Source organism: Rhinopithecus roxellana, chromosome 11 (genome assembly GCF_007565055.1).
Source record: "Rhinopithecus roxellana isolate Shanxi Qingling chromosome 11, ASM756505v1, whole genome shotgun sequence".
Lineage (NCBI taxonomy): Eukaryota > Metazoa > Chordata > Mammalia > Primates > Cercopithecidae > Rhinopithecus > Rhinopithecus roxellana.
Window position 1 is genome coordinate 70858080 of NC_044559.1, and position 15678 is coordinate 70873757.

The window sequence follows — 15678 nt, forward strand, 5'->3', positions numbered from 1 at the left end:
TCATCAGCGCCAACTCATCCTTTTACAGATGCAAAGGCTATGTAAAAACCTCTCAACTACCAAAACCAAACCAAATCTCTCTACTCTCTTCAAACCTATGACTGCTCTCTCTCCCTCCTACTCTTCATAGATAACCTTGACTTTTACTCTTTTGGGAAAATACAAGCCATCATATGGGAATTCCTTCCTGTTGTAAAAATGCAACCTACAAACTGACCTATATTTGTACCCATGTTGTTGTTTACTTTCTGAATAGCTGTTTGTTCTCTTATTATCTCTTGTAATCTATTCTGTTCATGCTCTCAAAACCTGATAATATTAGTTCTTCTCCTTCTTGTCGAATACTCAATTTCTGCCACCTGAGTCTTTTCCAGTCACTTTTAAACATGCTTAAAATTGGCAAACCATTAAATCAACCATCTAACCAACCAAACTACCAAACCACCAATGAGCAATAAACAGGCTCTCTTTGCCCACTTTATCCTTCAGCTATTGCTCCTTCCTCCCTTTCTCAGCCAAACCTTTTCCAAAGAGTTATTGTTACTTCTCATTTCATTAGCTATACCCACTCCTCAACCTCTCCATGACGGCTTTCTTGCTAAGGCCCCAGCAACCTCATAAAAAATGTTGACTTCCCTTAGTATACAAAGATGATAACACTTTCCTTTTTGTAATAGTCTTTTTCCTGAGTTTACATGACACAGTTTTATTTGTTTCTTCATTCTTCTTTCACTGCTGCTTCTATATCCTTTCACATTACACTGTCCCCTACTTGACCACTGTCAGAACTTTAAAAAGTCACGTTCTTTGGTTCTCTTTTCTTCTAACTCTCTTCATTTTCCCTAGACAATCTGACCCAGGCAGGTGGCTAGAATTATTACCTATAAACAAATAACACATTTTAATCTCTAGCCAAGATTCCTTCGCTGAATTCCAGACCTATTCAACTGCTAACACGACATCTCTTCTTGGAGGTCTCAACATCCAAACTCAGAATGCCAGATTCAACTTCATGAGCTTTCCTCCATTGTGATTTTCTTTCAGTATTCCCTGTTTCAGTTAATGACACCTATCTCTCTCTTATTGTGTTAGCCAGAACCCTAGAGATATTCTCAACATTTCTCTTCCCATCACACTATTTCTAATTCATCACCAATCTACTTGGTGATACTTACTGTTGAAATATTTCTCAAATCCTCTCATGTCTCTCATCTTCGCCAACTATGTAAGCTAGCAGCATTTATTATCTAAACTTCCTCTATAGTCTCTTAATTGGTCCAACTGCTTCTATCTATCCTTGTCCCTCAGTCTGTTCTCCACACTACAGCCATAGTCAACTTTTTAAAATGCAAATCTAAGCACATCTTTCTTTACTTACAGCCTCTATATGATTTCCTTTTATTCTAAGGATAAAGACAAACACTCCTTAATTTGACCTATGCTGCTTACATATACCCCCTCTTACTTATAGCTCCTGCCCCAGTGAGTCCTAATTCCTTGTTTCCTTGTACCAACTATGCTGGCCTTCTTTTAGTTCATCCAACGGAGGAATGCATACTGCCTCCTTCTGCTACAGGGTCTTTACTTGTGCTAATCTTGAGAGCCAATATGACTTATTGGCTAAGCATAAAGCACCTGAAGCCTAATTTTCAAGAGACTGCCTGGGTTCAAATTCTGATTCTTCAACTTAGTTGTACAACCTTGAGCAAGTCATTTTACCTTTTGTGCCTCAGTTTCCTCAACTCTAAAATGAGGATAATTGTAATTCTACCTTCAGGGATGTTACTATGATCAGATGGTCATTTGCAGGGATGGCTCTTCCCTCCTTTGCCTAGTTAATTGCTCTTCCAATGTCTATTCTGAGCTAGAGTCACTGTTTCTGAGAAGCCTTCTTCACTGACCTCTCTGATTGAATCCAATTACTCTATTATAGGTTTTCTCGTATCTTGAGTCTCTTGTTTGTAATGCTTGCTGCAGGCATGGTTTTATATTTGTGATTTTTTTTTTTTTTGGTCAATATTCCTTCTCATTAGAATTTCAGCTCCAGGAAGGAGTATAGGGATGTGTCTGTCTTTGCTCACTATTCCTTGGGCTTAACAGTGCCAAGCACATAGGAGGGTGCCAATAAATATTTGTTGATAGAAAAACACAGTAAACGTCCCTGATGGAAGACAGTGGGAATGCTCCTAGATAAACCCTTTTGGTGCTGAAACTAGTGCCTTGGATAGAAATTAACAGTAATTAACAGATTTATAAAAGGAACACATGGTAGTGAATCAGAGCAGTTAAGTGTGCAGATGCTCTCAGTTCTTCAGGAGGTGACTCTGGGCAGGAGGCGGTCTCTGCTCAAAAAGGTAAGACTTTGTATAAAGACCCACAGACCTGGGTCCGATTCCTGACTGTATTATATGCTGCTAGACCACCTTAGTCAAGTTACTTTATTTCCCACGGTCTCAGTTTCCTCATCTGTACTCGTCACAGGGTCAATTCTTGTTAATTAGGCAGCTGAACCTGAAAGAATTTTGATTTACCTTCAACATATTCCATGATTATTCACAGGCCTGTGCCAGTGATACGGCTCTTCCTACATGTGAGCCAGGAAGCCTCCCTCTGTGGCGCAGTGACAAACTGCTACCCCCATCGTTCCTCTCCGCAAGTCTTTGTGCTTTGGGTGATAAAATAATAGGCTATGAATCTGTGTGAACTGGGAAAGCAGAGTTCCAAGGGCACACCCAGTACGAGCGAGTCTCCTCTTCCCCCGCGCTTCGTATCCAAGCCTGACAGAGGCCGTGGGTGGGCTGGCTCTGGGCAGTGTGGCTCAGAGGTTACTGGCTGTCATCTGTCAGATACTGACCTTGAAAACAGAGAAAAGCCCTCAGTCCCTGACAAGACAGCCCTGCCCACATGCCGGCTGGATCCAGCTCACCAACATCGCAATCTTCAAGCCCCTTTTCTCCATTAAAAAAAAAAAAAAAAAAAAAAAAAAAAAAAAAAGTCTGCTGAGTCCATTCCTTGAGAATCACAGAGAAAATAATTCCTTCCTCACTCCATTCAAGAAAAAAAAAATTCCCACTCTCAGAATAAAAAGAGTAAGCCTCTTGTCCACCTCTCGTGCAGAGGGCCACTTTGCTGGGAGGAGAGGACGTGTTTGGGTGTGAACCCTTCCTGGAGGTATGAACTACATGCGAGCCACGTCCATGGCGATGCCTGTGAAAGACGGGCATGATTTCTTCTCCAAGCCTTCTTTTTCCTCTTCTTCACGTTTAAGCTTGTGGAACCAATTGGGGCTGTGAGTTTCAGGGGGTAGGGCATGTATGTAAACAGCGCAATTGTGTATGCGCTTAGTGTGCGTTCAGGACTCGGCTGTGCTTGAACTTGGCGTGTCTGTGTCTGTGTGTTTGGAGGAGGATTATGAGAGTATGTAGGGGTAAGAGATTTGTATGTGTAAGTGCAGAAAAAGTGTGTGATGTGTGTGTGTAGACAGGAATTACGTGGACACTCCATGTGCATTCAGAAGTGTGTGTGTATTTGAGGAGCTATGAAAGTGCATGTACGGAAAAGATTTATACGTGTAAGTGCAGAAAGTGGCAGTGTGTACGTGGTGTGTGTGTGCGCCCAAGTGTGTGAGCGCCAGAGGCCGCCCGCCCGCCGCGGCTCCCCGTGGGCCCGCCCGGCCAATGAGCGCGCGGCTGCAGGGGCGGCGGGCGGGGAGGGGGCGCCGAGCCCTGCGGATGGAGGCGCGGGCAGCGCGGCGCGCTCATTCCGCGCGGGCGTTGCTGGCGGGGGGCGGCGCAGCCACTGGACCCGGACCGGGGCCGCGACCCGGGGCAGCGGGCGGCGTGGGCGGCGCCCGGGGCTGGGATGCGCCGGGGGCTCAGTGGCGGCGGCGGCGTTGGCGGTGGCGTCGGCGGTTGCAGGGGGACGAGCTAGCGCCGCGGCGCTGGGAGCCAGTTGAGCCCGGCCGGCGAGCGGAGGCGGCGGCGCAGGCAGAGCGGCGGCGGCAGCGGGAGCCCGAGCGCCGCGCGCCCACCATGGCCGCCCAGGGAGAGCCCGGCTACCTGGCGGCGCAGTCGGACCCCGGCTCCAACAGCGAGCGCAGCACTGACTCCCCAATGCCCGGCTCCGAGGACGACTTGGTCGCCGGGGCGACCCTGCACAGCCCGGAGTGGAGCGAGGAGCGCTTCCGCGTGGACAGGAAGAAACTTGAGGCCATGTTACAAGGTAGGCATCCCCCGTGTTCTCGGACTCCCCGACTGAGCGTCCAACTCCTTCTCCGACATCCCCACCGCGCGTCCCGGCGCCAGCTACTCCAGCCTACGGCCGGTTTAGCTCCAGGCCCGCTGCCCCGCGGAGCCGGAGGACACCCAGGGACTGGAGACTTCGCGGGACTGCCCACCCGTCCACGCCTCTCAGGTTTCCAGGCGCTGGGGGCCCTGTGCGAACTTGACCGGCTTCAGAAAAGCCGAAGGCCGAGTTTGTACTGGCGCGCCCAAGTTGCATTCTGGACTTTGGAGATGCCAACTTTAGCCCGGATACCTGGGCTGTGCCATCCGGACCACTCAGGCCGCACAGAGTATGCGTGACCCTCCCCATGCCCTGGCAGCCTCGAGTTCTGTCTCTCGCAGTCTGTTTCACTCGCTCCCCTTGTCAGTATCCACTTCCTCCAGCTGAGGGGCCTTGTCTCGCTATTGGGAAACACTCTGCAGATGTCAAGGCTTAAGACAGGAGCTCCCGCCCCCACCCCTGTGGTCAAGGAGGGCCAGGATGGGGTTGAGCAGCCAAAGCGAGGGGAGTGTGGAGGCAGTGCTCCTGTGTTTGAGGACAGTGTTCATCTCTTGACAGGCTTTTAAAACACATCTTGAGTTACATTCAGTCCATAAAAATCTTCCGATGCTATGGGTGTCTGACTTTGTCTTTCACAACTTAGAATTATTTTTAACTCTTTAATTTCTTTGGGACTTTCCCAGGCAGAAAATCTTCAACCATACTGGACCGAAAACAGATTCTGATTTATAATGCGAGTATTGGAGTGAACGTCAAAACGTCCAAGGTCATTTTGACCTTTCTTAAAACCGATAATTACTAGCCTACCTGTAGCCACCGATGTGGCTCATTTCCCACATCCAAAGAGAGAAATGAGTTAGTTTGAATGACTGTTATTCTTAAAATACGTGTATAGTACCAGGCATTAGTCTCACTTAGGGCGCTGGTGAAGATGCATTCAGTAGCTAGTGTTCTTTTATCACGGGAGAGTTTGGAGCTTTCAAACTTTCTTTGTGGTTTTATGCATAACTTACTTTATCAGTCAATGCATCGCAGTCTGGGAACGATTTAGCCCTCGGTGGAGATGCAGTGGCTTTTTAGAACAATTAAGCAGGTTATTTTAAGAGAGAACAACATGTTTTCCAAAACAATAACTTGGTGGAAACAAATAGCAAGAGTGTTTGGCAGGCGTTTTTTGGATGTGCTACAGGCTTTCCTCCCTTGTTGCTTATTTTTATTGATAAACATCCCTAATGTGTGTCATGTCTTTGTCTCTCCCCTTCCCTCTCTTTTTTTCTCAAATTATGTAACTTTTGAGGAGAGTTACTTCTGTGATAAACTCTTCAAGTAAGACTGTTATAAGACAGATTTGGAAATTAAAGCCCCAGTTGCATTTCAACAACTCATTTTAGTTATTTTGTCTGTTCTGTGGTTCTATTTGTCTAGTTTCTTTATGATTATAAGACAAATATTAAATTTATGTGAGGCGTATATTGTGAGATCGTTTGGAATGAACTGATAGTAGCACATACTCATCCTTTTATCAACCAGCTTTCAGTTTTCTACGTGAATTTGGAGTGATATGAAAGAATGATCTGTTTCACCTGCGCACAAACAAGTAAGGACAGTGATGTCAGCTTCTGGGAAGTTCCAGTGTATAATCTGAGCTTTATAAGTGGATTTCCTTTTTTGAATTAACTCATTTTCACTTTGAATAAAATGAAATTTTGATGAGACTTTTTGAAAATTTGAAGGCCCTTTTGTATTAACAGATGTAATATTACGACCTGAGAAGGTCTGAAATTTCTTTGCAGTAATAAAGCTTCTTTTTCAGAAAGTCTTAACATCTCTTAAACAACCGATATACAGTCATGCATTGCTTAACGACTACGACTGGGGTATATTCTTAGAAATGTGTCCTTAGGCATTTTCATCGTGCAAACATCATGGAGTGTAGTTACACAAACCTAGATTGTGTAGCCTGTTACACCTACTACCTAGGCTGTATGGTATAGTCTATTGCGCCTAGGCTACAAATAATGTTACTAGGCTACAAGGCATGTTACTGTACCCAATACTGTAGACAGTTGTGGCACAATAGTATTTGTGTATCTAAATATATCTAAACATTGAAAAGGTAATGTATTATGTTACTATGGCTATGACATCACTAGGCGATAGGAATTTTTCAGCTTCATTATCTTATGGGACCATTGTAGTATATGTGATTAGTTGTTGACCAAAACGCAAGTGTGAGCACTGGGATCACTAATACCTGGGTTCAAAACCCTGTAGGATCTTAGGAAAGTTGCTGGGCCTCTCTCTGCCTTCAGTTTGCCCATCTGTAGAATGGAGCTGATACTAGGACCTTTTCTCTTAGGGTTTTGGGAGAATCGAAAGAGATGATGCCTAACAAAGCTAACGTTTGACCACAGTGTTTGGTCAATGATAAGAACTTAATAAATATCTGTGATTAATAATAGATATTGTATCATGGATTAAAAGGATTTCCAGTGCCTACTAGAGTGAGTGTATGAAATATAGTATATACTCAGTAAATAGTTGGGAAACAAAATAATTTTGCAAGTTCATAATTGCAGAAGTAAAATAGAAACTGAAGAGGTAAGTCTGTCAAGTCAATAAGCATTCTAGTATTGTTAGATATTCTTGGGTGGAAAGCTTTTTATTTGAAAAGTGCCAAGTAAGTAAAGTCTATATTTGAGTTTTCAATTATTGTGAATTTGGTTGTGCTATTTTTGTACTTACAATTGACTTAAAATGGGTACAGGTTTCCAATTTAAATCAGGATAAATAAGATTATCTGCCTTTAAGTATTCAGAGTGCAATTTGGTGATTGTAATGCTTGGAATTTGTTTCCAGAGAGACTGTCCTGGGGGCAAGTTAATCTTTAATGAGTTGTATTTTTATTAGTAGAGAAATTCTTCTACGCAATGGACCAAAAATTCGGTGAGGTTAATATATGGGCAATAGGGTAGTAGTCAAATAAATGAAATACCGTTCTCAGATGATCATTGAAACTTAAAAGAATTGTTACAGATGAAAACCACCAGGCCAATAATGTAGGGAAATATCACTGTTTTTTCTTGTTTTTTTACTGGTGGGTTGGGGTCTAATAACTACTTCGAAACAACCATGCAGAGTATCTGATCTTTTTGCTGTAGATGAAGATGATCAGTTTTATTAGTTTACAGTTTTATAAATGGAAATTTATTTTCAAGTTTAGGTTTTTGATGGGTGTTGCAAGCCTTGGAATGAATATCATAGACAGCATTTTTAATGATAAAGAAAATCCTTGTATAATTTCTTTATTACTGATCTTCAAATGTAAATTTCATACATCATGTGAAATAATAGTATTGATTTATTTAAGTCAATTAAATTTTAGTTAAAGTTATGAGTTACGTATCATAACTCACATTAACTCAAATGTGAATTATCAGGGAGGGAAGGGAGGAGAGTGTTATAGCAAAAAGTCTGGGAGAAAGTTGGAAATAACTGAGTCAAGAGAATCAGAGATACAGTCTTGTTGTTTGCCAGAGTACTGAGGCAATCACAGGGTTCCTATATTAATACTTTTCTTTTTAAAAGTATTTTTCTTTGTAAAAACATGTATGTGTACTATAAAATTAAAAATTCCCACATATAACATAGCACTTCAAAGTATTAAAAAAAAACAAATTCCCACATTTTCAAAGTTTGGGAATCCCTTCTTTCAATAGAGAAAGTAGTGAGTGTTAAAAAGGGAGACCTATAGTGGGGAGGAATGGCCTATTTTCATGAAAGGAGATTGACATCTGGTGGGGTTTTATGATAACTGCTGCCAAAGACTTTAAGAACCATGTTGCATTTTTGCAATGATAGGCAGAACTGGAGTCATTTGCTACTGCTTGGTTGAGTAGCAGAGTTAGCCACTAAAACAGAGGTTGCTGTACATCACTGATTAACAGTAGGAGCAGCAACTATGTTATCTCTTTAATTCAGCAAACTTTAGTGGATTTTTAAAATGATTTGATGAACAGATAATAATTTAGATTTTTTTCATGAGAGTGGAAAGAAATATGAAGCCAAAAATGTATGAAAATGGGGGAGTACTGAAAGTGAAGATATAGAGTAAAGCTTAAATAAACAGAGTTTTCTAGCTAATGCTTGATCAAGGCTAATAAACAGCAAAAACAAATCAAATAAGTTTATGAGCTTAGAGATTAAGAGCACAGGGCTCTGGGCCAAATCTAGATTTGAATCTTGATGCTACATTTTAATAGGGAGCTTGGGAGAATCTATCACTTGCTACCTCATTTCTCAAATGGGGCAGTTAATGGTAGTACTTACCTCCTGAGGTAGTTTTGACAATGAAGAGGAAAAAGGTGTATGTAAGCCATCCCAGTGCTGGCAACATAGGAAATGCTGAATAAACTCATAACAATATTCACTGTAAATCACTATGTATAAAATGCACATTCTTATATTGATCATGAAAATCAAGTATATTGGAAACTTCAGTTTGGTCTTAAATTATCTTATGATTAATGAGCAGGCACAGCTATCTAAATATTATTATTAGCCTTCCTGGCAGCTTGCCATGTGTTGAGTACACTTGTAAAGGTGGGTGGGTAAACATTAAGTAAAGCTCCATTAGACATGAGTGTGGAATTCTAGATTTTGCTCAGGATGAGGGCTTTTCACCCTTTTTAGTTGTAAATTGTTCTTGCTTTGAGTGTTTTTCATTCTTTGGTCCTGAGCCATTCACTTCTAGTATGGTTTACTAAAGACTAGCAGCAAAATCAGTTAATCTCTCTTCTAGTTGTAAGTTGCTCTGAATTTGAGTCATTCATTGGTGTGTAGAAAGAAGCTTTTTCAAATACTCTGCCTGGGTTAACATGTTTCATTAGCTCACCTGTAAAATGGGGATAATAATAGTCCCACTTTATGGGGGTATTGTGAACACTGAGTGTGAGAATGTATGTAAAATGCTTAGCTCAGTGCCAGGTTCATGGTGCTTAATAAACATCAGTTCAGATGCAGCAGTACTGTCTCACGTGATGGATCAAGATTTCAAAACACTAGAAAGCAAATGCTTGCCAAGTCTTTTTTTCTTTTTTCTTCTAATTGCATGTGAATCCTTTGCGTGTGTGTATGGGGGTGTATTTGATGTGTTTTAGTGAAAGTCTTCCTCAAAAAATTAGAAAAGTTTGTTACAACAATTTACTTGAGCCAGAGAGCATAGTTGAAATTAAAATTGCTTTATAGGTTAAGTGAAAAAACACATCAGAGGTTGTATAGCTTGGCAGTAAAGAGCCCAGGAGCTGCTTTCAGACTAACTTGGATTGAGGAGATCCTCACTTCGCTTCTTGTACAGTTCTGTGAGGATGCCCTGAGAGGGGCAGTAAAACCTCACGCTCACGGGCATGAAGCAAGCACTCTCAGTCAATGTTATCTCTATGAAGACTTGGGGGGTTTTGGTGAAGTTGATCATTGATGAATACATAGCTAGAGAGGTTTGTTATACCAATGACTTTTACAGGCAAGAATGTATTTGGCTGCGACTAACAGGAAACCTGACACAGAGTGGCTTAAACAAGCCAGAGGTTTGTCTTTCTCACCTAATGAGAAGTCTGGGGCTAAGCAGTCCAGGCTCCAAGAGCTGCTCAAGGACATCAGGAGCCCAGTGTCTTCCCTCTTCCCTGCCTCCAACATCTTCAGCCTGTGACTATTTGCCTTATTTTTGCACTGCGGCTGTGGCTGTGTCTTGAGGTGTGTCTGTAGTTTATGCAGGTAAAAGGCGGAAGAACAAAAATTATTTTCTCTTAGAGATTTTTCCTTTTTATGTGACAAGGAATTCTCTCTCCTGGAACTTCCATCTGTACTTCTTTGGCCACCTTTTGCTGCAAGAGACTATGGGAATGTATCTTCTTTTTCCAGCCTCACTAGTGGAAGTAGGCAAAGAAGAAGGGGATCAGAATGGACGCTGAATATTTTACCCCATATTTTCCTCACAGTGGGCAAAGTGAAGGAGCATTGGGACCCAAAATTGCAAATTGTGACTGACGCCAAAGCGTACCTGTTTCAGACACTTCAGACTGTGCTGATAATCCGTAGGAACTTATATTGTTCAGTAACATTATATATCAGTAGAATTTCTTTCTTTCTTTTTTTAAATTATATATTTTTTTTCATCAAGCAGCCCCTGAACCAGAATAGGTTCTGAGAGGCCCCCTAGAATTTCTTGCTTGGCATAGTCCAGAAATAAACCTAAATACCAAAGAGGAAACCAACTTTGATCATCTAAAGCTCTTCTCATCTTGTTACTCCTTTTATGAACAGAACCTAGGGCCACTGAGTACTGAAACTATCTCTAAAAATTCTCCATTGTTTTCTCCATGTCAATTTTTTTTCCATATAAAATTACATGGTACAATAAAAATGCCGATTTCACTTTTTATTACCTTAAGATATCCTTTCTGTCCTCCTTCCTCCTACCTTCCACATATGTCAGATTTCTTTTAGAGTTGGCAGGTTCAGTGTAGTTCGTGCCTCGCCCTTTTGGCTTTTCACAGATTGGTCACTTAGGTATAATCTGGCCAACAAAGCCAGAATTTGTTCAGAATCGTTTTGGAGACAGTTTGATAGAATCATCATACCATGTTTTTGTCTTTTGAAATTGTCTAAAATGGTGAGCTAATAAAATAAACCAGTTGACTCATTCTTAGTTCATTTTAAGATACAGTTCTTACTTAAAAAAGTACATAGGGTAATAATGACCATATATATTCCTTTATATGAAATACTTAATAAACTACTAGGAATGAGGCCCAATTTTAATGCTAATTTATAGTGGTTTTGGTGTGTAGGGATGATCTTGGCAGGAAAATCTTGTTATGCTGCAAAAGCCACCAAATTCAATGTCTAATCCTTGTACTACCATCTGGGGAAGTCTCCAAAGAGCACAAAACCATTGTAGAAACATTGTGGGTGCTATACATTTGTAAATCCTTTTCCTACCTGTCAGGCTACTAATAACGGTGGATGATGAAAGCGTTTGTATTTGTAAAAAGTATTAAGTCATGTTCCCATTTATGATGCTGACATATAAAAAGATAACACTTAACACTTTCTAGGTATCAGGTGGTTTCCTGTTATAGTGAAAATGATAAACCACATATTAGTCTGTATATTGAGTTGATCTGGAGCTTAACTGTATCTCTTATATAGGAAGGTGATTAAACATAGGATTTGAAAATTAGTCATTGCTGTTTTTTCCCCCTTGATTTTAAAAGCAATTCAAACCCATATAGAATACTTGAAAGTATAAACATATGTAAAAAAGAAAAACCAAAAGTCATCCCTAACTCCAGAATCCAGCAATAACCACTGATGATATTTTAGGATTTTTTTTCCTGGTCTTTTGAAAATATGCCTACACATAATTTATTTTTGCCATGCATATTGAGTTTGTACCATATGTCAGGTGCAGTGTTGAGCTTTGGAGATGCAGATGAAACCAAAAGAGTTACTGGCCCTACCCTTCTGTGACTAAAATTCTACACCGGGATCATACCTCCTATCTTTTTCACTTAGCGTTGAAACATAAGTATTTTTTGTTTCATTAAAGGTTCGTGAAGAACATGGTTTCAAATGTCTATATAATTCTCTTGTTGTAGTATACTTTGTTTAAACACTACAACATTCTAGAATATTTTTAGGTGGCCAGACAGTGGAATCAGCCCAGTGTTTCTGCTCAAGACTGCCCAGGATTCAGATCCTGATTCTATCATTTATTAGCCGTGTGGCCTGGGACAAATTAATAACTCATTTAGCCCAGGCTTCTCATCTCTAAAATGGAGATAGAAAGTATCTATCTTCTAGGTTGTGAGGATTAGAAATACTGTATCCACAAGTGCCAGGTGCGGAGCAGGTACTCAAGATATGGCAGATGATAAATATTTAGCCCACTGCCCCAACCACTTCTGCCTAAAAACCTTTTACACATTTTTGATTATTCTCGTAGGAAAAACCTTATTAGTGAAATTTTGGGGAGCAAAGGACGTGGAAATTTTAAGATTCCTGATCAATTTTGCAAAATTATTTTCTGGGAAGTTTTGCAGGTTAGGCAGAAGAGACAACAAATCTGCAGGGTATCTGCTCCTTATACTTGCGGCTCCCACAGTCCATTATTAGAAAGCAGTTGAATTACCAACGTAGAGTTAGATCTCTGTTTTGCCTTTTTCACTGAAAAATTTAAGTGAATTTTATCTTACCTGCTTAGCATGTCTGTGGATCAATATTTTTTAAAAGTTGTGGGCATGCAAATCCCCTGGGGAGTGTTTTTTTTTTTTTTTTCCTTTTTTGAGGGGGTAGACTCTGGGCTTCCCTCTCAGGTTCCAGCTTTGTAGGTTTGAAAGTGGTGTTGGCAGGATTGGCATTTTGAAAAGAATCCTGTGACCGTAATGGAGATGGTCCCAGGATCACACTTTGAGAAACATTGCAAGGTGGTTAGAGGATGGTGAAATCATTGAAGTTAAGAATCATTTCTTTTCTTTTTTTGATTTCCTTTACGCTTGAAGCTAGTACTTTTTCCACATTATTAAACCATCTTGAAGAATTTTAGTCTGGGAAAGTAACTTATAACTGGCATGTCGTTTATAGTGGCTTGTTGTAAGGGACTTGGGGGAGGAGCATAAATCTGTATATTCTTGGAGAGGGCAATATTGTCATATTGCACAGTAGGCTCACAATGCATTGTTTTCCTGCAGACTCCCATTAAGTTAGGCATAATAGATACCTATGTAATATATTATGAAATAATTTAAAAACACACTTTTTATTGTAGAAATTTTAAAAGCAATATGAGGAAGGTTTTAAAAAGAAAAATAATCATCAGTAATCTCACCATCCTAACAACAATTTTCATTTTTCTGCCTTGAATTAGAGTTTGTGTAGTTGCTCATACAGTATTTACTGCTTTGTATTCAGCATTTTAATCTCTTAAATGTTTTCTGTATTTCTAAGCAGTTTTCAGAATTAAAATTCTGTGGTTGAATAATTTGGTTGAAAAAAATTTTTTATAGTTATGAACTACCTTATAATGAACGTAATTACATAGCTTTTTTTCCTTTGTGACTATATTCTGAGGAAGAAATTTGAGGAATCTGAGTACTGAAGACTGATGGTAATTGCAAAAGCAGCAGCCAATTTGTATTGATCTCTTACTTTGTGTGAGGCGTTGTCCTTGGTGATTTATGCCTGTGTGGTCATCTCAGCCACAACTCATGAGATACAGATGCCCATTGGGATCTGTATTTTACAGGGGAAAAAAAAAGCTATAAACATTTTAAATTTGGAGCTCTGCTTTCCTCTTGGAATTCCAAGTAGATACAGTTTTCTTCTTAGGGTTGTTGTAAGGTCTATACTTTTATATTTTGTGGAGATGTATCATAGCTGAGTTTAGGATGACAAATCACCCTCCACAATAGGTTACATTGCTTCTTTTTTAAAAATTATACTTTAAGTTCTAGCATACATGTACACAACATGCAGGTTTGTTGTATATGTATATATGTGTCATGTTGGTGTGCTGCATGCATTAACTTGTCATTTACATTAGGTGTATCTCCTAATGTTATCCCTGCCCTCTCCCCCCACCCCGTGACAGGCCCCAGTGTGTGATGTTCCCCACCCTGTGTCCAAATGTTCTCATTGTTCAATTCCCACCTATGAGTGAGAACATGCAGTGTTTGTTTTACTGTCCTTGCGATAGTTTGCTGAGAATTATGGTTTCCATCTTCATCCGTGTCCTACAAAGGACATGAACTCATGCTTTTTACGGCTGCATAGTATTCCATGGTGTATATGTGCCACATTTTCTTAATCCAGTCTGTCATTGGTGGACATTTGGGTTGGTTCCAAGTCTTTGCTATTTTGAATAGTGCCGCAATAAACATACGTGTACATGTGTCTTTATAGCAGCATGATTTATAATCCTTTAGGTATATACCCAGAAATGGGATGACTGGATCAAATGGTATTTCCAGCTCTAGATCCTTGAGGAATCGCCACACTGTCTTCAGCAATGGTTGAACTAGTTTACAGTCCCAGCAACAGTGTAAAAATCTTCCTATTTCTCCACATCCTCTCCAGCACCTGTTGTTTCCTGACTTTTTAATGATCGCCATTCTGACTGGTGTGAGATGGTATCTCATTGTGGTTTTTATTTGCATTTCTCTGATGGCAAGTGATGATGAGCATTTTTTCATGTGTCTGTTGGCTGCATAAATGTCTTCTTTTGAGAAATGTCTGTTCATATCCTTCACCCTCTTTTTGATGGGGTTGTTTTTTTCTTGTAAATTTGTTTAAGTTCTTTGTAGATTCTGGATATCTGGACTTTGTCAGATGGGTAGATTGTAAAAATTTTCTCCCATTCTGTAGGTTGCCTATTGACTCTGATGGTAGTTTCTTTTGCTGTGCAGAAGCTCTTTGATTAGATCCCATTTGTCAATTATGGCTTTTGTTGCCAGTTGCTTTTGGTGTTTTAGTCATGAAGTCCTTGCCCATGCCTATGGCCTGGATGGTATTGCCTAGGTTTTCTTCTAGGGTTTTTACGGTTTTAGGTCTAACATTTAAGTCTTTAATCCGTCTTGAATTAATTTTTGTATAAGGTATGAGGAAGGGATCCAGTTTCAGCTTTCTCTATATGGCTAGCCAGTTTTCCCAGCACCATTTATTAAATAGGGAATCCTTTCCCCATTTCTTGTTTTTGTCAGGTTTATCAAAGATCAGATGGTTGTAGATATAGACCAAGGGAACAGAACAGGGCCTCAGAAATAATACTATACATCTACATTGCTTCTTGAGTGCCCTGCTGAAATGCAGAGGATCTTGGTGTCAGGCTCAGGGCTGGGTTAGAATTCTCAGTGAGAATGCAGGTGTTCCAAAGCTCTGCCTTCTAATAACTTTGGTTATGTTTTCTCAGTTTCTCCCTTTACAAAACAGAATAATAATATGTCTCATGTAGGGTTATGATAACATTTGTAAGGCTGTCACACAATTGGTGCCCTGTAAATAGTTCGTATTTTTCAAATTCGTATTCTGTTCCTCTGTGGAATCTGGCCCAGAGCTGTGAAAATATCTGGACTGTGTTTATAGAATAAATGACCCATGATGGATCTGGATTAAAAAGTTTGTTTCATTTTGGGCTAGCGGACCTGGCATTGGTCTCCTGGAATGGAGCTTTAAAGCAAAGTCACGTGCTCTGCCTTAGGCAATGCCAAACACTTCTGCCTTACCCAAGTAAGGCAGAGCAGTTCTCCATAAGCAAGATGATCTGTCTTCACTCTCAATCTAGGGAGTATGTAGAATGTTTTACTTCTAGTGATAGTACATTAGTGTGGAGTTTTGAAT

General features: G+C 40.4%; 1 protein-coding gene across 3 annotated transcripts in view; it reads left to right on the forward strand.

Annotated features, from left to right (window-relative positions):
* Positions 1-3765: 3765 nt before the first annotated feature.
* BICC1 (BicC family RNA binding protein 1) overlaps positions 3766-15678 on the forward strand; it is a 328457-nt gene continuing 316544 nt past the window's right edge. For 2 of the 3 annotated variants that reach the window (XM_030941416.1, XM_030941417.1), the window contains exon 1: positions 3791-4221. In XM_030941416.1, coding sequence (XP_030797276.1) covers positions 4032-4221 — 190 coding nt within the window. In that variant the 5' untranslated portion in view covers positions 3791-4031. Of the gene's footprint in view, positions 4222-15678 lie in introns of all 3 variants that reach the window. The other variant, XM_030941415.1, reaches the window with a different exon arrangement.